This window comes from Rhincodon typus, chromosome 2 (genome assembly GCF_021869965.1).
Source record: "Rhincodon typus isolate 14 chromosome 2, sRhiTyp1.1, whole genome shotgun sequence".
Classification (NCBI taxonomy): Eukaryota; Metazoa; Chordata; class Chondrichthyes; order Orectolobiformes; family Rhincodontidae; genus Rhincodon; species Rhincodon typus.
This window is the reverse complement of record NC_063333.1, coordinates 49,437,612-49,464,173: the sequence shown is the minus strand read 5'-3', so window position 1 is coordinate 49,464,173 and position 26,562 is coordinate 49,437,612. Positions and strand designations below refer to the sequence as shown.

Here is a 26,562-nt window from a genome sequence, read left to right as displayed (position 1 = left end):
TATCTCAGATTCTCCAGCATCTGTAGTTCCTACTATCTTTTGAGCCATCCTGGTGTTTGCTAGATTGACACTACATACCTGCCTCCTCCCACCCGTCTTCATCTAATCCTCTGTACTTTGCACTGAACAAATAACTAGTTGTAGCAGCCAATATCTTGGTTGGGAGCTTACAGTCAAACACCAAGCAATTATAGGGCTGCACTTTATGTTTGGGATCAGAACCGTGATGTAGAGATCAAAGTGACAGTCCAACTTGCACTGTTGTCAGAAATAGTCATCGGCCAATCTTGCAAACATTGTGAGATAACAAGGCCCGAAATGTCAGCCTTCCTGCTCCTCTGATGCTGCTTGGCCTGCTGTGTTCATCCAGCTCTACACTTTGTTATCTCAGATTCTCCAGCATCTGCAGTTCCTACTATCTCTTGCAAACATTGTGTCCAGTCAAGGAAAGGGGGCTGGTTATGGATGCCAAATAGTCCATATAAAACGTGCCAGCACTGAGAGGGTATTAGCACTTGTAAAATTATTGCAGGTTTTGTCCATCATTCCATCACCCAGAGGCCGCCATGTTTTACTCACATGGGAGGCCAGCCTGCAAACTGCAGAATTCTGGTTGCTGCAGGAGAATGTGTGCTTCATGCAGGTATGTAGCTATTGCACCTCTGTCTTGGCTCCTTCAGAAACAACCTGAAGGCTGAAAAATGTTGGTAGACCAGTACACTGCACCCTGAGGTAATATTTCTGCCAGCTTGCCACCCCCCATTCCCACCGCTAACAAGCTTCATAATCCAACACAATGGAGCATTATGCGTTATTTCAGGTAATTTAAAGTTTTGGCAAAGATCTGTAGCTGGTGTTGTGGGTGAGGTTGGTGACTTGCTCATCGAGCTGACTTGTTCTTGTTCAGACGTTTCGTCACCATGCTAGGTAACATCATCAGCGGAGCCTCCGATGAAGCGATGTTATTCTACTCCACTTGGAATTTATACTATCTGGTCCATTATGGTGAGTACTGTCATTTCTGGAAATAACGGACCAGACAGTATAAATTCCAAGCGGAGTAGAATAATATCGCTTCATCAGAGGCTCCGCTGATGATGTCACCCAGCATGGTGACGAAACGTCTGACCGAGAACAAGCCAGCTCGACGAGCAAGTCAACAAGCTCGTTTCAGGAGACTGCTCCCACCTGCATTGTGTGACAAATGTAAGCTACTTTGTAAACGGAATCGGTTAACCGTGGAAGTAGACAGAGCTTTAAACTGAAGAGAAGGGAACTGGGATCCAGTTGGGGAAGATTGAGTGAATTAAAAAGAAATGACAGGATATTAGAAAAAGGTAGCAGTAAATGTAATGGTAAGCAGGGGATGAAGATCCAGTAATGGTAACCCTTAGAGTGTGCCAGCACGTATGGCCAGACTTTACAAAAGCAGTAAAGAAAAAGAACTGAATTAAGGGCAATGTATCTGAATGCCCACAGCAGTCACAAACAAAGAACAAAGAAAATTACAGCACAGGAACAGGCCCTTCGGCCCTCCAAGCCTGCGCCGATCCAGATCCTCTATCTAAACCTGTCACCTATTTTCCAAGGATCTGTCTCCCTCTGCTCCCTGCCCATTCATGTATCTGTCGAGATACATCTTAAATGACTCTTATCGTGCCTGCCTCTACCACCTCCGCTGGCAACGCGTTCCAGGCACCCACCACCCTCTGCGTAAAGAACTTTCCACGCATATCTCCCTTAAACTTTTCCCCTCTCACCTTGAAATCGTGACCCCTAGTAATTGAGTCCCCCACTCTGGGGAAAAAGCTTCTTGCTATCCACCCTGTCTATTCTCTCATGATTTTGTAGACCTCAATCAGGTCCCCCCTCAACCTCCATCTTTCTGATGTAAATAATCCTAATCTACTCAACCTCTCTTCATAGCTAGCACCCTCCATACCAGGCAACATCCTGGTGAACCTCCTCTGCACCCTCTCCAAAGCATCTGTATCCTTTTGGTCATGTCGCGACCAGAACTGTAGGCAGTATTCCAAATGTGGTCGAACCAAAGTCCTATACGACTGTAACATGACCTGCCAACTCTTGTACTCAATACCCCGTCCAATGAATGAAAGCATGCCGTATGCCTTCTTGACCACTCTATTGACCTGCATTGCCACCTTCAGGGTACAATGGACCTGAACACCCAGATCCAAACAAAAACTGACCCAAACAAAAACTGAATTGTCAGCTCCAATTTAAATTAATACGTATGAGGTGCTGGCCATTACAAATGTTTGGCTACAAGGAAATCAAAGCTGGGATCTGAATATCTGAGGATGCACGACATGTAGGGAGGACAGAAGGTGGGGTAGCTCTGTTAACTAGAAAGGGCATTGTACTGAAGTGAGAAATCATCTTCAGTCTGAAGTTCAAGATATAGAATCAGTTTGAGTGGAACTAAGATATAACCCCACTATTTAACTAAGGTGGGAGAGAGAAAATGTGGAACTACAGACCAGTTAGCCAAACACTTAAGATTTTCAGAAGGCCTTCAGAAAGATCCCCAACAAGAGATTAGTATAGTTAAAATTATAGCACATGGGAGTCAATGTATTTGCATGGACTAGGAACTAGTTAACAGTCAGAAAACTGAGTAGGAATAAATGGGTAATTTATTGGCAGGCTGTGACTGTGAAGTACCACTAGGATCCCCTTCAAGACACACATTCTGACTTGGAATTAAAATGCTATTCTTTCACTGTCACTGGATCAAAATCCTGGAACTCCCTGCCTCACAGCACTACAGGTGAACCTAAGCCATATAGCCGCTAGTGGTTCAAGAAGATAACTCACCACCAACTTCTCCAGGTCAATTAGGGATGGGAAATAAATGCTAGCCTGGAGCTCAACTCCCAAATTGCATGAAGGAATTTAGAAAAGCATGAGTGCTTGTGTGCCAGCTATTCACAGTCGATAGCAATGATTTAGATGTGGAGTTTAAATGTAAACATTACTAGGTTGGCACGTGAGACAACTAGATGGAAGTGGGAGTTCTGAGGAGGCTATAGAGATGCTTCAAAAGGATTTGGAGAGTCTAAGTGAGTAGACAGAAGTTCAGCAGATGGAATACAAGGTGATGAAATGTGAGGTTACCTATTTTGGTGGAAAAGAGCAGAAATACAGAGTATTCCTTTAATGTAAGAGGTATATATTGAACTTCAAAGGGATCGGGTGTCTTTGTTTTGGGTCATGGAAAGTTAGCAAGCAGGGGTAGCAAGCAATTAAAAAGGCAAGTGGAATGTCGGCCATTGTTACAAGAGCACTTGAGTACAGAAGCATAGATTTCTTGCTGCAATTCGAACCTTGCTGAGACCACACTTGGTGTATTGTGTGCAGTTTTGGTCTCCTTACCCATGATAAGTTATACTTGCCATAGAAAGAATGCAGCAAGGGTTCAACAAACTAATTTCTGGTTAGAGGAATTGTCCTATGAGGAAAGATTAAATAAGCAAGGCTGATATTCTCTGGAGTCTAGAAAAATGTGAAATGATCTCATTCAAACATACAAAAGTCTTACAGAGTTGATGGAGGAAAGGTATTTCCCCTGGCTGGTTGGTTGGGGTGGAGGGTGGTGGTGTAAGTGGTCTAGAATCAAGGTGATCAAGGTGTACAGTTACGGGATAATGGATAGGCAACTTAGGACTGAACTGAGGAGTCGTCTTTTCAAGCTGACAGTATTGAATTTATGAAAATCTCTGCCCTAGGGAACTATAGAGGCTCAGTGGTGGAGTATGTTCAAGACTGAGATCAATAAAGTTTCCACATGTTAAAAGCATCAAAGAACGTGAGGATAGTGTGGGGAAAATGTTGATCATCAAACATAATCTCATTGAATGGCAGATTGGGCTTGAAGGGCTGAGTGGCCCTCTCCTGCTTCTAATTCTTATGTTCTACTGAACTCCAGGGATGTATTGACCATTGTACACCCAGCCTGTCAAATAGATGGGACCTGGAAAAGTCGCTATGGCTTCATGTCCTAATGCAGAAGATCCCAAACTTTGGGTGGTATCTTGTGTCTCTCTTAGCTAAGTCTGTGCTGCATCACATTTTTTTTTGTTTTGGAGAGTTTGCTACTGTGAGGTGTATTGAGGTCTCTTACCATATCTTACTAAACTCCCCTCATTAATCACCTTATGCTATCTCTCAAGTCCGATTTCCACCTCATTTTGCCACATGCCGTTCCAGGAAATTGGTTCAAGTATTTAGACATATAATGGAGGAATGGTCATGGGCCTGGAGCCCATGTTGGGTACCATTATTCGATCAGCCATGATCTCATTGAATGGCAGAACAAACTCGATAGAGCGAATGGCCTACTTCCTCCTCCTACTTTTTCATTGTCTTATGAAGCAGAATATCCGAGCATTGCTTTTGGTACCTTTTAAATCTGTTTTCTGACCTACAAATGGTGAGTTATTTTCTCCTACTAAAAATTTACTGAATATGGACACACAGCAGTATTTTATGAGGATTGTGTAGTAATGTGGCATTCGGCTGACCGTAGAAAAAGAAACTTTGTATTTTTCCAGTTACTTTGTTTCCTTCACTTAACAGTAAACTCATACACTATTACAGAAGAGATTGCATTGTGCCAACAGAAAGAGCTGCCCTCTGGGATTGGAGCTTGCTGTGACCAGTTTGAATTCTGAAGGTTTACAGAGCGCTAGTATCGGTCAAAACTCATTGTCAGCTCAGAAACAAAAATTCAGGTGTTTGAGAATTTGACTTAAAGCATAGGGGAATAACAAACCTCTTTATTTCTATAGTGGGTAGAGGTGATCAGGCTTATTTCAGACTCTTTCAGCCAGATGATAAGAAAATGTTACTTCATGAGCTGGATTTGAATCAAGGTCCTAGAGGTGAAAGGCCAATGGAGTTATTTGCTGTGGCACCATCTCCTCAAATACTTTGGATTTAAAGTTTATATGATATTCATGAACTTTACTTTGTTTAACTAATTTGTATTTTAATTTCCTATGCTGACATGTTTTGCTGTGAATAAGGAATACACTGAAGGCATATATCTTTCTGGTTCGGCCATATTTGCCGCACAATGTTGAAAGGTCGGCAGGGATTAATTATTAAACAGATAGTTGTATGATCTATACAAGGACATTGAGTATGGTCAATAACATGAGAGGTTAGATTGTTTGGACAGTGAAATTAATTTTTTACTGCAGACCTTTTTCCCTGGACACTACCACTGAACAGATCTGCTCAAGCCTCGCTGTTATCTCCTCTTGACGTTCCTGGATAATGACCTTGCTGAACCTTTGGGCTTTTTTGGTCATTGGTTAAGATTTGCAAAAGCCTGAAAGAAAGGGCTCGTTAAATAAATTGCCCCCGATGTCAACCTTCCCTGCAGTGGAGCAGGTGAGGGTCGAGCACAGATCAGACGTCATACGCAGTCACATGTACAAATCCCAATCCGAACCCAGCACACGCGGTACCAATGGATTTTAAAGTATACAAGTGTCCTGCTGTGAAGAGACATTGAGCTTCAGTAATATATTTAATTTGGGCTCCCACATTACACAATTTGATGTTGGGTTTGAAGTTGCTGCCAACCCTGCAGTGAAGGGGAGGTGGAAGCTGGCAGCTCCACAAGTTGTGCTTCTTCCAACTTTAGAAAGATTAAGTGTAAACCTGCCCAGGTGCAGAAAACGGTCAAAGCTCACAACTTCTTTCAATAGTTTACTGTAATGTTGATGAACTCACAAATATCAGTACCCTGATGCCCTTTTAAGATAAGTCAGCATTTATAGTTTAACTTGGAAACATCTCTGCTGCTTTCGGTTAAGACAGTATAATACTGAATGCGCTGAGAGCCTAGGCTGTGTACTGCTGTTGGCTGCTGCTTTTCCCTTGTTTACTTTGGCACTGGCATCACTATACTGAAAATCATATTTGCACATATGACTAAGATTGTTGCAAGAAATCCCTTCCCATGTCTTGTGGAAAGTAACAATTACATGAACAGCCCAGTAACATCTGAAGGTGATTTCAGTTTGGCAGATCTTGATTATATCAGACCAATTTTGCTTTAAAAAGTTCTCTGGGATTAGAGTTTGCAAGGAATGTGGATGCACATTCAGGTATACTGGCTTCAAATCTGTAAATTTATTTATAGCCATTTCTTCAGCTTGTAGACACGCCCCTGTTGTGTAGTCTGCTTCCCGTAATTTAGAAGAACTGGCTGTGTGTATGTCAGGTTTTCTGTGTGCTGTGTAATGCTGGGAATTAGAATTAGGCCAGTATTTGAAAAACATCCAAAAGAAAAAGCTTTTGCTTTAAAATGTGGCTTTCTTTGAAGTTGCATGCATTCATGCTTAAGGATAGGTGACACAGCAATCCTAGTGAACCAGGACGAGTAAATGTACATACCCCTGTTCCTCAAAGTAGTCCTTTACCAGCATCAGCACCACCCATTTCTTCCCCCTGCTATTTTTGGCCTCTCTCTCCCTGCTGATAACCCCTCCATGTTCAATTTGTACCCACCAATGTCTGGCTGTCCTGAACTTAATGATTGTGATGGATCATCCTCTGTGTCACTAGCCACAGCCCCCTGCTGTTGGTTTTCACCACTGGCCTGTGGCCAGCCTGTTAATCTGACTGCAGCAGTGTGGGAAATGGTCCAAAAACATGTTCATGACGTTCTGCTATTAATTTTGATTTGCCCTCTGCATCCCTAACTTTGCCAGGTTCTTTTGCTGTTTTTTTAGTTTTGTCACCTTCCCTTTTGCATCTTTTTTCAGATTGGTGTTAAAAATAATTCACTCGGGTTTTCAGTACGGCTGTTTTTGAGCAATTCAGTGTCACATACAAGTCGCTGTTACTTGTATAAATGTCACTTCCGATATTTCTCAATGATGACAATAGTTGGGTTGGAATTCCAGTTTTGGTGCCAACGTAATTCCTGATTTCTTTTTATGTCATGTTTTAGATTGTCCAGGTATATCTGATGAAAATATCAATAAACTGGAAAAGATTGCACACTTTCCACCTTCGTTAGGTGTGGCACTTGTTTCCCAGTTGCTCACCAATGTTTGGTTTATTTCGCTGTTTAAAAAATAATTCATTTGACCCTTCTGCAAATAAACTAAACAAGCCATATTTATCTATAGGAATTGAAAATCCTACAGCAAACAGGGCAGGGCACGACAGGATATGATATTGAGCAAAAGGATGAGGTATAGCACATGTTATAATTATCAGGAAGTACTCAAAGGAAGGGAGCTGTGAGCAATATCAGGGTACAAACAGAAAAGGGGAACAAGAATCATAGAACTATACCCCACAAAAAGAGGCATTTTAATCCATTTTACTTGTGTTGCCTGTTTGAAGGAGTGATCCAATTAATCTCAATCTCTCTCTCTCTTATTCTTTCTCACAGCCTAGCAATGTAAGAATTAAACCAATTCCCTTATGAATTACTAATGAAATCTGCTTCTACTGATCTTTTAGGTACTGGCTTCGAGCTCATAACAATTCATGCGAAAAGATAGAAATGAGACACTTGTAAAAATAATGTGAGGAAATGTCTAAGGCTGGCACAAGAGGGCTCTTGTGGTGTAGTGGTAGAACGTTTACCTGAGTCAGGAGGCCCGGGTTTGAGTCCCATCTGTAGAGGTATATAATAACACCTCTGAACAGGTCGATTAGAAAATATCTACAAGGAAGGCACAATGTACCCCTCCACCAGTATATTAACTGACTCATCACATGAAATGCAATAGACAATCCATATCTTTAAAAGTATAGTATGTCTCCTAAAAACAAACCTCAAATTTCCGAAAAACACTTCTCAGTGTCAATGTTTCTGTTAAAACTCTGCTTTCTTAACAGGCTAACTCACCACATCATTCCTCTAATGTCAACGTAAACTCCAACGCACTCCAAACAGTGCAACACTAAATTTAAATGGTATTGCTGAACAATGTTTAATAGATCCTGAAGTAATATGAATGTTTTGAATTGTAGTGTTGGAAAGTGAGCATTGTTACTAAAAGTGGCCATTCCATTGCCTCAGTATAACAAATATTATGCATCACCCCATTGAAAAGGCATGTGACCTGCAAACTAATAGAATGGGTTTGTATGTAGAATACCATTCCTCTTAAACAGACACCAGTGACAATATCAAGCCAGATTACATACCCTTGTAATGTTAACTAGTGACATCTGAGTGTCAAAAACCTCAGTAACTATCCCATTTTACATTAGTTTCATGTTTTATTTTTACCCACATTCTCCCCTTCTCTCCAGGGGGTCCTGATTTCTTACCAAGTTACTATTCTAGTAGCGCATTCTAATACCTTACACAATGTTCTATACTTCATTGGCTGTGATAGGCTTTCAATCATGGATTCTGGTTTCACATGCAAAAGCAAAGTGTTGTGGATGCTAGGTCAAAAATTATTTTTAAAAGTACTAAAAATGCTAAGCAGTTCAAGGGGCATCTGTGGAGAGAGGAAAGCGTTAACAATTCAAGTTGATGACCTTCTGCCAGAACTGGAAAAGGTTAAGGTTCTCCGGAAGTACAAAGTCAGGCAAAGAGTACTGGAGGAATGAGCATAAGTGAGGTTCTATGCAAGGCTGAAAGGTAGAAGAGATTAAACCTCAAAATAAATAACGGCCCAAGGGAAAGAAGATGGTAGTGGAACAAACAAAATGGCTGTCAGGAGGAGATGTAAATGAGAACAGCAGAATCATTACCAACAGTTGTCCAAAATATTATAAAATGGGAAGCAAAATAGATGCAGACATTGCTGAATTCTGTTGAGTCCAGAAGGCTGTCAAGTGCTGAACCGAAAGTTGAGGTGCTGTTCCTGAAGCTTGCTTGTGTTCACCTTCTTTGGAACAATGTTGTTGGCCAAGGACTCCGGACTCGGGAGTCAGAATGTGGGAGTGAGGCAAAAAATTAATATGACATGGCATCAGGAATCTTGGAGTCACATTTGCACATGAAGTGGACATGTTTCTCAAACTGGGCACTCAATCTGTGTTTGGCATCTCTACTAAATAGGACACTACATTGTGAGCAGGAAGTACAGTATACAATATTGGAAAGAAGTACATGTAAATTGCTGTCTGAAAATGTTTAGTCTGTAAATGGTAAGAATAGAGAATGTAAAAGGGAAGCTGTTGTACTTGCTGTGTACCTGTGGAAGGATGTTGTGGGAAGAGGAGGGGTGTTGGGGCTGTCTGTGGATTGGACCGAGACGTCAAAAAGGGAGCAGTTCCTTTTTGGGGGGTGGCGGGGGAGGAGGTGAAGGTGAGTGTTGCTAGTGTCAGTAGCTTCCACCCTGTCTGTATATTACTGTTGTAACATGTCAGCTCAGTATATAAATGAGCTGAAGCCGTGTTTTATGGCAGTCGTCAGTGCTGCAAGCAGCCATCAGCTGGAAGGCTGTCTTCTGGAACACAACACTGCTATAAATAATTCTTAACATTTTCAGGGCCAGCATTTCTAGAGAGGGAAGTAACCTGCCCACACTTTACGAGGAAGTCATGATCAGGATTTCCATTTTTTTTTTTGCTTTTTCTCCCTGCCTAATGATTTAAAGGGATACTCATTTTTGTCTGATTTCAAGTTCAGATCAAAAAATGCTGCTTGCCCAGATTAGAGCTATGAACACCCATTAAACTATTCCCAATTTGAGTCAGTCTGTAGCTTTGGGTAAAGAAGGAAGAAAAGTAAAAGACAACTGGTCAAAGAGAACATACTGAATCTGTGAGGAAATTCCACCAAATATCAATTTTGAGAAGTTGGGAATTTCAGAGTTTTAGATGGCTAGGTAACAATTGAATATGTAGAGACAGTTTTTGTTTTCAAGTGTTTATGTTTGCTGTGTTAGTACTTTACAGTGCTTATCTTTGAATCTGTTTTCATGAGGAAATTATGACATGTCTTTCAGATATTTTTCAGTTTCTGGTAGTTAAGTGTTTAAATTAGAGCATTTAGATAGGGAGGCTAGTTCTTGCTATTATCTAACACTGACTTAAGTTGTGGATGATTTGTGTAAATAAAGTGTGACAGCTAAAATTCCAAAGGGAAACCATTACAGATGAAACTCAGACTATTTTGAGGGTAAATTTTAGGGGATTTTCTACTTTGTAAAAAAAAAGTCCAGTATGTCATTTGCACATGGTGTCGCATCTTTTCACTTATTTCCTGGAGTAATTTTTTTAGAATTCTAGAATGCGATTACAGGAAATCCTAATTAAGCCCAACCTAATGTATACCAAACCTCTTTGGTAGTTGGGCCTAATTTATTCACTTTGCAAATCTTTTGTTGAGACTGCAGTAAGGAGCCTACCTTGTTGACAGAGAACTGAATACAAACTGAAACCGATTTGGTTTCTGACTGTGGATAGGTTAACATCTTTTTGCTCCCTAAAGTTTAGCTTGTTTATTGCATTTTAGTATGTTCTTTTTAGATAGTTTAATCAGTCCAAAGTTTTGGCTTTTCCCCAGTCATCCAGGTGTAGGATTATATTCAGTTACCCATTATCAAATCATCTTTTTGTCAATGAATACAGTCCATGTATATTAATGAGCAATTTTGATTGGACTTGCTGTTTCAAAGTTTTTTTTTGTAATTAAAGATGCAAAGTTTCTCATTAATCTATATTTGATGGATAGATGGCTTTGGGAAGTAGGATTCTTGTTAAATTCTTGTGTCTTGTTATGTACCTGATGCCAGGGTGAGCAGCAGCTCAAACCAGCTTGAAATGATATTGGAGAGGCAGTGGGAGGATGTAGTCATGAAAAAGGATAGGCAGGAGGTTTTGTTAAGATAATACCAAGAAGAAAGAGCTAAATCAAAGGACATGACCTCAAGGGTTATAATCATTGGATTACTACCCGAGCAACACCGCAAATTAACATTGGAATAACAATATCGGGTAAGCTGAAAGAGTGGTGTGGCGAAAGGATTCCAGTTCACAGAGTCATAGAGATGTACAGCACCGAAACAGACCTTTTGGTCCAACTTGTCCCTGCCAACCAGATATCCTAAATAAATCTCTAGTCCCATTTGCCGGTATTTGGCCCATATCCCTCTAAACCCTTCCTATTCATATACCCATCCAGATGCCTTTTAAATATTTGTTCATTGGGTATTAGTATTGTAGGCATGAAGGAGCTTGCTGGGCTCCACCTGAACCAGGCTGGAGTCAGGGTCTCAGTGGAGTGGACAAGAAGAACGGGCACAGGGACTCTCCGCTGATAATTGGGGTTCCAGGGGAAGTTCAGGTGAACCTGAAGGTTCAGGTTCTGTAGATAGTTGTTTTTAAATGAGCAAAGGGAAAGGGAGCCTAGTAACTGTGGTTCAGGTGCAACAGCAAAAGGGGAAATTTAAACGATATAAAGTAACTAAGCCAGGAGAGAGAAAAAGGGCAAGTGAAACAGAGGGCAAGACAGGTTGATTGTTGGCCAAATACTTGTAAAATATGTGTAAAAGAAGCAAATCGCGAAAAATAATGCTGTTGGAAATTCAGCTACGCCATTGTAGCCATTATTGAGACAAGGCTAAAGGACAGTCAGCAATATACCAGGTTACAAATATGCCAGGTTCTAAGGTTCAGAGGAAAGATGGGTAAGATGTGGGGGGAAGGAACATGAATTTGTGTTAATAATTGAAATCTCTTCAATGATGGCAGTGGTGATAAAGGGGCACAATTAAGAACTCGCAAAAAATTTAAGACTGTAATCAGAGTTGCTTTTCGGCCTCGTGGAAATGTTTAGATTGTATAAATCCAAAGATTAAAAGGCCTTATAGGAAAGGTCAGGAAGTTCTTGCCATGCAGTGGTGGCATTACTACCTCTGGACTAGAAAGCCTGGCGTCAAGTCCCACTTGCACAAAGGGTATGTATTATAGAAAAGGTAGAATAATTTAAATGGAGAATTTTAACTTTCACATGCTTCTCCCAATTCACACTAGCACATATTAGAAAAGTTGTGCATGTCTTGAATGTGGGATAGATTTTTAAAACAATATATCCTAGAAGCAACAAGTGGGCAAACCATATTAGATTTGGAAAGAAGTGATGCACCACTTTATTTAATAACCTGATGGCAATTATAATAGTATTGAGTTTAACCTGGGTCTAAATTTTTGACTGTCATCAGATTTGGGAATGGAGGCAGATGGAAGCTGAAGTTACAGTCGTCAGCATAATGAGGTGTTAGTTTAAAGGGGATATTCTGCAATTGGAGATTGTAGTTGAATGTAATTCTGCTGTTGTTGATGGACCAATTTATAACCTCATGATCTGCCCAAAGTCAATCCATACCATTGCCTCAAACCAGGGAATCAATCAGGATTGGCCTTCCAGCTTTGAGTGCCCACTTATTACCCTCAATTGTATAGGGAATCTGCCTCTGTGCCAATTAAATGAGTGGCCACATCAAAATCCCAGAGTGACCATTTTCTTCCAAGGATCAGTTTAGGACCATGAAACAGTCTCAACCCATTTCCAACCCCTATAGCCGACCCATATGTTTATACAGATTTTTGGAGGCTTCAAGGGTTAACTTGTCCATCAACCTTTCTGGTAACTTGAGTATCTGCTCTGTGAAAAGATTAATTGTAAGACCTCTTATGCCATATTGTATATCAGCTAAGTTCACCTGAGCTGGATCTGCTTCTTGTAGCAATGTTTTGCCTCCACTCTGAACTATTATCTTTGTTCCTGTGGGCTGTATAGACCATCGCTGTTCATTTAAATCTGCTTAATACAAACTGCTGGATCCTTTAATTGTATTTAAAAGGACTATCGTTCCACTTTAATGCAATTATTTTATTTTCATTTTCTTTGAGGGGGCAACAAACAACATTTGGAATATGTGTACCATAATGCGTACAACCAAGTTGATTATCACACAAGCAAATTGAAGTCAAGCCTTTTGAGAAGTATTTGGTTTTAATAAAGCAAGAAACCACTCCAGGAGTAACTATTTAATGCTGGAGAACTTTGCATGCCTTGTTGACAATGTATCCTCGGGTGGACCAGCTCTGAACTAACCTGAAAATACTTCACAAGATCGACACTGATACATCCAGCCTTGCAATATTCCCATGAGGCTGCATGGGAGGCATGGTAAATGCAGAACATCTGACCACAAACACATGGTTGAACCAACCTCTTAAAGTCAGCTGCCAAGCTGAAAGCAGGAACAGCGAAGAAAAGTTGAATGTGGAGATTTCACTGAAATTGCAGGTGGCCAGCCAAATGTAACGTGGCAGCTTGAGATTGAATAAATAATTTGGTGAGGCCTATTTAACGAAAAGATGAAGTATAGGAGGTAAACAATTGTTTACTCTACTATGAGAATCCATATCCTCCAGAGTTTAAAAAAATTAGAAATCCTATATTGACTATATATAATCATGTTATGCTGATACTAAATCATCTAGCTTTCGCTGTCCCTTCAGCAAGCTCTTTCCTTAAATTGTTTTTGTTCAACTTAGTTAAGTTCTCATCGACCAATACATGCAACTGATCCCAAATCCAATTTCATTGCCACATAATATTCAAATAATCAATGCAGGATCTTTGATCTATACTCTGTGTGAGTGATGGAATTAATCTGTCTATTGTTCAGACACACAGTATTCTTCTTGGATGTTTGTGATCGTTGAAACAAAGTGATCCACATCATCCTTGTATTGAGCTGAGTGCATTGGGAAGGGGAAGTTGAGAAGGAAATAGTTGGTACTGAGAAGAGGAGGTTAGTGTTGTCCTTTCTCTTCATGATGCTTCTGTAGTAAAACACAGCTTAGGTCTTAGGGGAGCAAAACACAGCCATGGTCATGTTGTATCTGATATGATGACCGATACAATTGTGCCACAGATGTAATGAAATTTTCATATCTCTTACTTGATGGACTAATGCTGGGGAAGTGCGGGGCAGCCCAAAATGACAGACATTGACTAATTGGGCTAAAATATGGGCAGTAAAAAGCATTCATTCATTTCATTGTGGTGGTTTCTTTCGTGGAGTTCTGTATAAAGAAAAGAATCACGAGTGCCGAAGAATAAAAGTTTACCAAAGGTGGGAGACACTAATTGCACTTTGGCAATAACATAATTGTCCCTATACTCTAGTTCATTCACCACCTGCTGCTGCTATTCCAAAACCTTGCCCAGTAATATTCTTCTCCGGTGTGGCTGCCAACAACGATGCAATCCATAGCAATGAGCCAAGTGATGGAGAATTTGGAAATCCAGAATATAATCGCTCATCACTAAGGGTTATCTCGATCGATACTATTCCTCCTGTCAACAGTATAATTCAGCTTTAATCATTTTTTAATGGTGATCATAATGTTGAAGGTATAAGCAGAGCAGCCAAAGGACGGACCTGCAGGCAGTACAGGCACCGTTATCAGTGAAAACAGGAAAATGTCTGCCCTAATGGCATTGTTTGTTTTTCTTTATTCATTCACGGGATGAGGGCGTCACTGACGAGGCAGCATTTATTGCCCATCCCTAATTGCCCAGAGGGCAGTTAACAGTCAACCACATTGCTGTGGGTCTGGAGTCACACGTAGGCCAGACCAGGTAAGGATGGCAGTTTCCTTCCCTAAAGGACATTAGTGAACCAGATGGGTTTTTCCCCAACAATCAACAAAGGATTCATGGTCATCATTAGACTCTTAATTCCAGATACTTATTGAATGAAAATTCCACCATCTGCCGTGGCGGGATTTGAACCCAGGTCCCCAGAACATTATCTGGGTATCTGGATTAACAGTCCACCGATAATATTACTAGGCCATCGCCTCCCATTGTGCTGTAGGAAGACTCGCAATGTGGCACATGGACTGCAGCAGTTCAAGGAGGCAGCTCACCACTGCCTTCTCAAGGGCAACAAGGGATGGACAATAAATGCTGGCCAGCCAGCAACGCCCACATCCCATGATTGAATAAAAGAAGGCAGGAGATTCACATTCTGTGCACACAATGGAACAGGTGCAGGCACAGTGAGCCAAATGGCCCCATTCTGCACCATAATAAGTCTGTGATTTGCTGGTTCATTTAAATAAAGCCTGGCAATTAATTGCTAAATATCATTATACTTTCTATGGCAGCACCTCTAACGATCAGAGTCTATTTGTTAATCAACTCTGTCCTCTCATATAGTATACATTTTAATTTTGCCCTCAAACTGGTATTTTTTGTGAATTGCCCTGTTGAGTGCAAGATGAAAAGCTTCAATAAAGTCTGTCTTTGTTCAGTAATCAACTTGAGAATCCTATTGGGAGCTCTTTCTCTTGTACTATATTCAGCCCACTGTCACAGGAGAAACTAGCAGGATGGTACCACTCAAGGTGTTTCCTGATTTTTAAAACTGCATCGGTCACATATTTCAACATAAAGCCTTGTGATTGGGTGATCTTACGTACTTTGGCTAAGCTACAATCACATCTTTAAAAGTTAAAAAAAAAATAATGTTTGCAGCAATTCTAGCCATTCAGATCTGCCTAGCTTCAAAATCAAGTTGTAAATCATAAACTCAAGGAGATATCAAAGACAGAAGCATGATTTTAATTCATCATTACTGGAAACCGTAAAGGAGATCAAGTTGTTTAAATAACATCCAAGAGAATCCTGTACAACTGAATGAAAATTCTACATATGTACAGTAGATGGTGCCATATATCCTTAAGTGTGACTGTTGCTTTTTAAATAGTGTATCGTGCACAAGTTTGCAAGTTTTTCCCATATTTGTATGAAAACCACAGGTTTTTGTAGTCCCTACAATCCTTAAGTTGTTTTGGAGTTGTCGATTATTTTTTTAAGCTGATGGTCAGTTTCTGCTTTCTGCTCATGCCAGGTCATTTAAGTGTCTCTAACCAATGTCCCAGCAATATCTTCTGTACTTGCAGTGCATGACCTATCTTCAGCGTCTCCTCAACTAGGGAGGTAGTAGAAGCAGATATGGTAGAAAAGTTTGAGGCATTTAGACGGACACATGAACAGGCAGGAAATAGAGGGAAACAGATCATGTGCAGGAAGATGGGATTAGTTCAGAATGGCATCATGGTCAGTGCAGATATTGTGGGCTGAAAGTCCTGTTCCTCTGCTTTGCTGTTCTGTGTTCTTTGTGGATAGACTCTTCTTAGGCAGGGGAATAGTGAGTAATCGGGTGTAGACGGGAATGTGGAATTCAAAATATTGAACATGAAGAAGGCGTGGGGTTTCAAATAGTGTACTTCTGCTACTATTTCATTTGTTCATATAGCATGCCTATCACTGCATCTCCTCTTTTATTCCTCCCCTTCTCTCCTCCAACATGTACATTTGTTGGTCATATGTTAAACTTGTAATCTCTGGACTTCCTTTCTAAAACCTTTGGCTGTCCACCCCAGTCTCCTCCTCTTAGACTCTCTTTCAGTTCTTTGTAATTTGGGTAATTCATGTATTATTGACACAGACCTAGAGCAATGGTTCCTTTTGCCTCCTGAATCTGTTGAGGACCAAGGAATCAAAAGGGCAGAATAAAATGGAGTAAGAGATTTAACAAAGGAACCTTTAATGTGTAACACAGTGAGAATATGGCACTTACTGGCTATCCAGACACTCTGATTCTCCAGTTGTATTTTTTTTACCACATCGCTTGTATAACATAGTTTTGTGCAGTAGTTAATCATTATTTTGTAAATATTTCATAGCTTGATCACAGTAACATTTTAACTCTTGCAAGATAATGTGCTTACAAGTTAATCGGTTATTAGAGATTTGGGACTGTGCCATGTGCTAATGAAAGATTGAAAATGAATCAGTTGGACAAGTGGTGTTAGTTTTTATTTAAAAACTCAGAATATTCCATAGAATATTCTGGATCATGGGAGTATCACCAATGGAAAACTGCTAGTAAACGTAAAAAGGACAATGTTTTGTGTTCGTGTCTTTATAGACTTCACTGGATAGTTAAGTGAGATATTTGTCTTCTTTGAAGCTTTGTCTATCTTAAGTCACCTCTTTCCATACACTGTCCAGTAACAGGATCAAGCCAGATTAGATAAATGCCTTCTCTTCTATTTTTAGGGTAGAAATTACAATTGTTAGAGCTTGTGCCTGAATTTCAGGCGTGCTGGGAAGATGTACCTGTATAAGCCATGTTTACACAAGCATTAACTAACCTAATTTCAGTATGTTATTCCTTACCTTAAAGTCTCATGCACAAACAGGTTTGTATGCCACACTAAACATGTGCTGGTAACTATTCACTACACTATTGCAAACATTCTCCTGAGCTTCTTGGTTTCTGCTCACACTCAGATTGAAGTGGATCCTGCAAAACACAGTAATGTTCTCATCAGTTATGTTGTCTGAATGCCATTTATAGGGGATTTTGATTATCATTTAATACTTGGTATTTTTTGTTTTTCCTGCTCTTGACGACAAGTTTCCCAGAATGTAAAACATTTTGAATAGGTTCAGCAACAGGTGATCGTGTTGTGTAGGTTTGAGAAAAACCAGCTGAAATGTTGTTAAACTGATTGGGCCTTTTGAGAAAGGCTGCCACAGTGGGTTAACACAAGCTTCATGGCTCATCCCTCAGGTTTGCACACAACCTAAGTTGCCATTGCCAGGGTGTCAAACAAAATGAGTTTCTTAATTCTTAACAGGCTCAAAGAAGCATTGCTTGATTTGCCACCAAACTGAGATATTAAGATGGATTAGTCTGGAAGTGAAAAATTCGTTTTATGTGATAGGTTATAGTGTGATGAAGGGGGTGGTTTAACCGTATGTAATCAATACCATCATCAGTTGAAAAAGTGTAATATTAACAGTGGCCAAAGACAACCCAAACTGAACCGTTTTTATGTCGACATGAAAACACGATTTGCCGGATGTTTATCTGAATTTGCCTTTTTTGCCTTTTGCTCCTGAATAGATCTTATCATTTGTGGCCTTTATTCTGGAGGAGATAGTGCAGAGCTGCATGTACTGTCATGCGCTCTACTTCTTCGAGTTTGTCAGCTGCAGTGCCTTCTTACTGACTTCCTTCCTGCTGTTTGTACTGATGACTAGTCTGAAATCAAAATTGAACCGGATCGACTGGCTACTAGTGGTAAGTAAAGTTATTTGGTTTATTAAAAATGCTTTGGGTTATGTTTACTTTGGCATTCCATGGTGCTGGATATCAATTCCTCTAGTCTTTCGCTCTAAGCTTCGATTTTTAATATGTGTTTCCAGAATTGTTCAAATTCAGATTCGTCCCAGTACTTGTCTAAATAGAGCCAGAAGCCACATGACACCGGGTTATAGTCCAACAGGTTTATTTGAAATCACAAGCTTTCGAAACACTGCTCTTTTGACACTTCACCTGATGAAGGAGCAGCGCTCCGAGAGCTTGTGATTTCAAATAAAACTATTTACCTGGTGTCGTGTGATTTCTGACCTTGTCCACCCCAGTCCAACACTGGCGCCTCCACGTCACGCCTGAACAGAGTTTTGGCTACACTTGGGGTAAAATAAATTCGCTCCATGTGATATCAAATAACAACCAAATATATTTGCTATGCCAAAGCTCCAGCATCACAGCTCCAGTGATGGAGGTTATGGCTACAGCATAGCTACATATATCCACAAACATTCAGTATACAAATGGCAGGAGAAATCCACTTTGGCCAACTGTCACCATCAGTTTACTCTCAACCATCAGGGAATTATGAGACATGTACGTACATGCGAATGGCTAACTCCTATTTTCTGTTTCTATCTACAAGCTTAAACAGCTGCTGCCTCTATCATTGATATATGTGGCAGCAGTTGGTACCATCTACAAGGTGCATTGCACAACTCACCAAGACTTCTTCTGTAGCACCTCCCAAACCTGCATCCGCTGCCACCTAGAAGAACCCAGGGAGCAGACACATGGGAACACCATCGCTTTTATGTCCCCTCCAAATCACACACAGTCTCTTCCTGGAACTATATCGAGGTTCCTTCATCATTGCTATTTCAAATCCTGAAAGCCCTTCCTTGCAGTACTGTGATTATGTCTACACATACGGACTGCAAGAGATTTATAAAGCCAGCTCAGCACTCCAGGATAGTTAGGAATGAACATAAATACTAGTTTTGGCAGTGACGTGCATATCTTGCATGCAAGTAAAATAAAATAAAATGTTACACTGGTGGAGTAGGAGTAGTTCTGAACAAAGCACGGGTTATCAAGTTTGGCCCTGATTGGTACTGTTGTCACCAGACTTTGGCTAGCCAGTTTCATTTCAAACTGACTACTTGTTTTACTATTAAATAGAACCTAGCAGACAAAAGTCTGGCATTCGTTTTCTCTCTGGGTTTTAATTTTGTTCCTTCAACCTATTGGTGCTGATCTACAGGAAAGTTTCAACATTGGAGCAATTCCAGCTCCTCCAGCAGCTGCAAGCACAACCTTGAAATGTTCAGTGGTTATCAATAAAGAAGGAATCTGCTAGAGACAAGATGTACTACAACAGAGTGAGAAAGATACTGCATTAAATAAATGCACCCTCTGTGTAATACTTTGTCAAGGCCACAGAGGAGCCAAATTAATTTATCTTAATACAGATCGACGAAAGGCATGCCACTTCTCAAACCATACCTTTGTATTTGTTTGTGTATTTGTATTTGCCAAGAAATAGTAACCTATTCCACATTCATATGAATAGGGTACATTTGGAATGAGGAAGTATCAGTGTCCCATTCTTCCTCCGGTTATATACAGTCCACTTTGTCAAGTCTATTCACTTTCCCGAGAAAATGGCCTTTAAAGTTTCTTCTTACCCAAAAGAGTTCATTTAAACAAACCTACATTATATCTGTCTAATATTTATGCCACACAAGTGCAATGACCATCTCCAATAAGAGAGAATTCAACCACCAACCCCCTGCCCTCTTGACATTCAGTGATTCATTGAATCCCCTACTACCAACATCCTGGGGGTCACCATTGACCAAATACTGAACTGGACTAGCAATATACATACTGTAGCTACAACAGGTCAGAGGCTAGGAATCCTGCAGTGGAGAACTCACCTCCTGACTCTCCCAAGCCTGTCCTCCACCATCTACAAAGCATAAGTCAGGAGTGTGATGGAATTGTCCCCACTTCCCTGGATGAGTATAGCTCCAACAACACTCAAGAAGCCTGACACCATCCAGGATAAAACAGCCGGCTTGCTTGGCACCACAAACATCCACTCCCTCTACCGCTTACAGTAGCAGCAGTACATATCATCGACAAGATGCACTGCAGAGATTCACAATGTTCCTTAGACAACTACTTTCAAACCTATGACTGTTATCGGCTACAAGTGCAGCAGGTACATTGGAACACCACCACTGGCAAATTCCCCTCCAAGCCATTCACCATCATGACTTGGAAATATATCACTGTTCCTTCAGTGTCGCTGGAACAAGATCATGGAACTCCCTCCCAAACAGCACTATGGATCTATGTATAGTATGTGGACTGCAACAGTTCACAAAGGCAACTCACCACCATCTTCCCAGGAAGGGACAATAAATGCTGGATCAGCCAGCAACACCCACATCCCATGAGTGAGTGGAAAAAAAAGACACAGCCATCTCCTGGATCTGTACAGGATACAAATTATGGCTCTTCATTTCTTAGCGTGCACTCACTTTTGGTTCACTTGGATACTGTGAGCCTCTGTGCATAGTGTTTTAGTCAGAGGGCGGGAAAGATTAGTAGTTGTGGAGGATGAGGTGAGTGAGAGACGTCGAGTATAGTGAAGTCCATAGTCCATGAATATTGGTAAGGTTTGTGTATAGAGCCAGAGTTGAGTGGGTGAGAGGTCACACAGAAGATTGTGGGTAAGATCTTTTTTTTCTGAATTGCTGTGCAATTTGCCCGCACCTGGGACTTCAGGCTGCTATCTGTCTGCAGGCCAGCTGAGTTTGCCTCCTCTGATGGTCTGCTACGTGGACAGTGGCCTTCCTTTCAATCACACTGTCCACCAGGGTCTCCACGTCCCAATCTGGAAAGCAGGGTCCCATTCTCCCATTCTGAGGCATGTTGGTTCCTAAGAGGATCATCTTCTTCCCTTGCAGCATCTGAAGTGATGTGTAGTTGTGCTTTAAATATGGTGCCAGCAGCTTATATGTCAGAAGGTCCTGGCATCATCGCGAATTTCACCTTGTCTATCATGTACATGTATGAGAAGGATGGCGTAGGGGCCAGTTTTATAATTAATGAGGTGAGGAGACAAAATAGTGTGAGAAAAATCATTTTGAGCCATTACAGAACATGCACTGTGAAACTTTCCAGAAATTACATTGCCTAAAAATGGGAAACTCCAAACTCCAGACTAAATATCTAAGCTTCCTGACAATATAAAATCCAGTCGAGGTTATAAAGAGGTGGCAAAAACATAGACAAGCTAAGTACTAAATCGGTAGGAGGGAACATAATGTGGGGAAGTGAGAGCTATTGACTTCAGTTATAAGAATTAGAAAATTATAATATTTTTTTAAAAGGCCTGAAATTTCTAAATGTTGAAATTGGCAGAGATTTGGGTGTGCTCATAATCAGAACACAAACAAAATTGGCATGGGAGCACATCAAGCAAGTAGGAAGGTAAATCCCATTAATCACTAGGATTGGAGTACAAGGTAAAGAACTGTCTCCAGAATTGTACAGGACTTTAGTGAGTCTACACCTGAAATACTATGTGGAGTTGTGCTCTTAATATTTAAGGATGGATATAATTGCATTACAGGTGATACAACAAAAGTTCATTGTGTTGGTGCCTTGAATGAGGTGTTTGGCCTATATAATGAAGTTGAATCAATTGGCCCTGTTTCTCGATTTTAGAAGAATGAGAGTTGGTCTCATCGAAACACATTGCCCCAAGTCCTCACTTGAAGTTGGAATGTTTCCGAGCATCACAACTTATATGTGAAATGACCTTATGTGAATCATTTTAAAACCAGGTTAGGTTCCTTTGGACATTTCTTATCTGGAAGAATCAATATACAAATACATTGGACCATTACATGTGCAGCACCATCGATGGATGCAGCTTAAATAACTTGCCAAACGCAATACATTGTATTTCTTTTATATTAGTGATGTATGATTGCATCAATACATTGTAACCAGTTCTAAAGAATTACACACCCACAGTATGGTACTTGTAGTTTAATCAGCCTCCACCTAGTGGCAGAAGGTGGCCAGTGCTGGTATCAGACAGTGAGGACTACCCATACCAGCCAATCTTTGCTTTTACTGCACTTCGGTGCAGAACAGGAGGAACATGTCAAGGGCAGTGCAACTAAAGAACAGACCAGGGGCTAAGGTAGGTGCACGGTGCACATGCAGGAGCAAGAGCTAGAATAGGATCCAAGCCGAGAACCACAGCAGTACATGAGGAAGCGCTGAAGCCTCCAGTGGTGACAACAGACACCAGGAACTTCATAAAGTAAGGATGAAGAGTAGGAGCAGGAACAGGAGTGAAGGGAAGGTTTTGGGACTGGCAATGCAGGAGGGAGAGTGGAGTGACCTTTAGGATTGTGATTGGAAATGGAAGCGCTGGGGTGAAGGTCTTTTATGTGAGCAGGCTGCAAAACCGGAAGTCTGGAGCTGACGACATTTTAATGTAATGACTTTCTTTATATTGACACTACTTTACTTTATTAACAAAGTTAGAGGAAAGCAACATTAAGCAAGTTACCATTAAGTGGAGTCATAGTGTAGATTCTAAAGTGCTTTGACAGGATAGACATTGAGAAATCTAGGACTGAGATATGTCCTCAGGAAGGGAAGTCGACTCTTTACGACTGAGGTGAAGAAAACAGTTGTCATCAAAGGATTGTGGATTTGTGGAATTCTTCATCAGGCTGTGGGGTTTGATGCTGAGTCATGGAATATATTCAAGGCTGAGATCAGTAGATTTTTATACACCATTGGAATCGAGGAATATAAGGACAGGGTGTAAGTCAGTTGATGTAGATGATCAGCGACAATCTTATTAGATGCTGATGCGGATTCAAGGGGCCCTATGCTCTAGTCCTGCTCCTATTTGTTATTAGGATCCATTCATTTAGCCATTTTTAAACAATGGTACAGTTTGGGGCTGGAGAATTCTACACCAGTGTGGAGAAACAGAGGGATCTTGGGGTCCACGCCCAGAGATCCTTCAAAGTTGCCACCTAAGTTGATAGGGTTGTAAAGAAGGCGTATGGTGTGTTGGCTTTCATTGGCAGGGGAATTGAGTTTAACAGCCACGAGGTAATGCTGCAGCTCTATAAAACTCTGGTTAGACCACACTTGGAATATTGTGTTCACTTCTAGTCACTTCATTTTAGGAAGGATGTGGAAGCTTTAGAGAGGGTACAGAGGACATTTACCAGGATGCTGCCTGGACTGGAGGGCAGGTCTTATGAGGAAAGATTGAGGGAGCTAGGGCTTTTTTCGTTGGAGCGAAAAAGGTTGAGAGGTGACTTGATAGAGGTGTACAAGGTGATGAGAGGCATAGATAGAGTGGATAGTCAGAGACTTTTTCCCAGGGCGGAAATAACTATTACGAGGGGGCATAATTTTAAGAAGGAAGGTATAGGGGAGATGTCAGAGGTAGGTTCCTCACATAGAGAGTGGTGGGCATGTGGAATGCGCTGCCGGCAGTGGTAGTGGAGTCAGATACTTTAGAGACTTTTAAGCGACTCTTGGATAGGCACATGGAGGGTTGTAAAATGTAGGGTATGCAGGGTAGATTGATCTTAGTACGATAATAGGTCGGTACAACATCGTGGGCCGAAGGGCCTGTACTGTTCTATGTTCTATGTTCTAGAACTGGAAATATTATACTCCTTTTCAAATAAGTTTTTAGGTTTTTAGTTTGAGGATAAGACCCCAACAATTGCACTTCAGCCTCATTGCTGGGGAACTTTTAGAAATGATCATTTGGAACAAAGTTGGTGGTCACTTGAGAAAATGCAGTCAGTTAAACAAATTGGGTAATGCATTGGAAATTAATTTCCAGAAGCCATTTGATAAAGTGCCACACAAAAGCTTTATATGCAAAGATACCTAATGGAATAAGGAACTGCTTCAAGATAAGACATGAAATTGTTTGAGTGATAGGAAACAGAAAACCGTGATGAATGATTGGTTGTTTTACAAACAGGAGGAAGATTTACAGCGGTGCTCCTGAGAATCCAGTGTTAGGCCCCAGCTGTTCTTAATGTAGGTGAATAACCTCAACTTTAGTATATAGGTCATACTTTCAAAATTCACGGATGACACAACATTTGGATGTGATGTCGACAAAGGGAGGTTGGTGGAATGGGTGGCGCTGTGGCATCGTGGTTAGCACTGCTGCCTCACAGCGCCAGAGACCAAGGTCAATTCCAGCATCAGGCGACTGTCTGTGTGGAGTTTGCACATTCTCCTCATGTCTGCGTGGGTTTCCTCCAAGTGCTTCAGTTTCCTCCCACAGTCCAAAGATGTGCAGGCTAGGTGGATTAGCCATGGGAAATGCAGGGTTACAGAGATAGGGTTGGGGGGTGGTTCTGGGTGAGATGCTGTTTGGAGGATAAGTGTGGACTCGATGAGCCAAATGGCTTGCTTCTACACTGCAGGGATTCTATGATTTTATGAATGGACAGAGAAGTGGAAAATATAATTGAATGTAAAGATGTGATTCATTTTGCTAGAAAGAACAAGAAGAGACAATATAAAATGTGCAATTCTTATGGTTGCAGGGCAGAATGACAGATCTGTTAAAAAGCAAATTGGATCCTGGCCTTTATAAATTTGGGCATAGAGTATAAAAACATGAAAGTTTTAATAAATAAAGAAGTAATAATAAATGTGTACAAAGCACTGGAGTATTGCATTCAGTCTGGGCACCAGACTTTAGGAAGTATGTAAAGACCTTGAGGGGGCACAGAAAAGATCCAGAAGATTGTTTCCAGGGATGAGGAACTTCAGTCACCTAGATGGATTCAATAAGTTGGGACTGTTTTCTTCGGAGAAGAGAGGATTGAAAAGGGATTTGGCAAAGTTAAGTGATTGACAAAAGAGCAAGGGGACAATGAGGGTTAATATTTTTACACAGCGGGTGGTTAGGATCTGAAATATGCTGCCTGAGAGTGATACATGCAGAGTCAGACACAACCTTCGAAAGACAGCTGGGTCATTACCTTTTACAGGGCTTCAAGGAAAGGGCTGCGGAGTCACAGTAAGTGAATTGCTCTTGCAGAGACCCAGTACAAACATATTGGGCTGAATAGCCTTCTGTGCTGTAACCAATCTATGATTAGCAGGGTATTAATTAGCTTAACTGGAAAAGTAATTTTTGTATATGCAAAACTTGATAGATAGGAAGGGAACTATCCTAATCTCAACTTTCATTCAAAGCATGCTGTTTGCATCGTCTTTATACTGTGGGGTGCTCCGATTGGAAGTGGTTCTGTAATATGAAGCTGATGGTTTTAAATTTTTTTTTGTACTTACATTGGAGTATCTGAACACAGATAGCAACAATTTTGGCCTTGTAATTCATGGCAAAAGATATTTCCCAGAACAGGAGGAATGTGTGAAAAGTGCAGTAATGCAAAGTAAACACTCTGCTGGCTTGTACTATTGGGCTAAGGAAATAATGCAGGCAGTAATATCCAGCATTACTGGAAGCACTAAAGAGATTTACTTCTGGAGATGTCTCAGAAACCCACTTGTTAAAATGAATATTAGTGCCACTTGTTTATTTTACTTTGTGGTGCTCAGATATAGCCAGAGGCCTGTGGAAAAAAAATTATTTTGCAAGAAATAATTTCAGTTCACACATCAACAATAAATCAGAGAAAATATTTATCAGTCCCTCAAGGAATGTTACAGGAAGCTATAACCTAAATAACTCTGGGAAAACAGAACTTCATATTTTTCATAGGAGTGTTAAGTAAAAATAAATATTCATATAAATTCAGCAGTTAATTACTTTGGTGTTTATGTTTAGCATTTAAAAGCTTAACTGGTATGTTTCAGATCTATGTTAATAGCGAGCCTGTTAGTAGGCAAAGTGTGAAACATAGTTAAATACTATCTGTGAAATTTCTCAGTGATGTGTTGGGATTGACTGTGCTAAGTATGTTGCAGCTGTTGAGATTGTGCAGAATAAATTATTTGTTTTGTAAATAGATAACTGATTTTTATAAGACAGAAGCCTAAAAGGAACTTTTCCCTTCTTCCTTACCCTCAACATTTCACCATTTCATCATTTAGAGTTATAGAGCCACATAGCACGGAAACAGATCCTCAGTCCAACTCACCCATGCTGACCAGGTACCCTAAACAGAACTAGTCCCATTTGCCTGCATTTGGCCCATTTCCCTGTAAACCTTTCCTATTCATGTACCTGTCCAAATGTCTTTTAAATGTTGTAGTTGTGCCCACCTCTATGACTTCTTCTGGCAGCTTGTTCCATACAAGCACCACCCTCTGTGTGAAAAAATTGCCCCTCAAAACCCTTTTAAATCTTTTCTGTCTCACC

The 26,562-nt window shown here is 40.7% G+C and overlaps 1 protein-coding gene across 1 annotated transcript in view; it reads left to right on the top strand.

Annotated features, from left to right (window-relative positions):
* The window catches only part of cmtm6 (CKLF-like MARVEL transmembrane domain containing 6), a 78,105-nt gene that overhangs the window by 38,577 nt on the left and 12,966 nt on the right, over window positions 1-26,562 (top strand). The window contains exon 3 of the mRNA XM_048607229.1: window positions 17,958-18,134. Coding sequence (XP_048463186.1) covers window positions 17,958-18,134 — 177 coding nt within the window. The remainder of the gene's footprint in view (window positions 1-17,957; window positions 18,135-26,562) is intronic.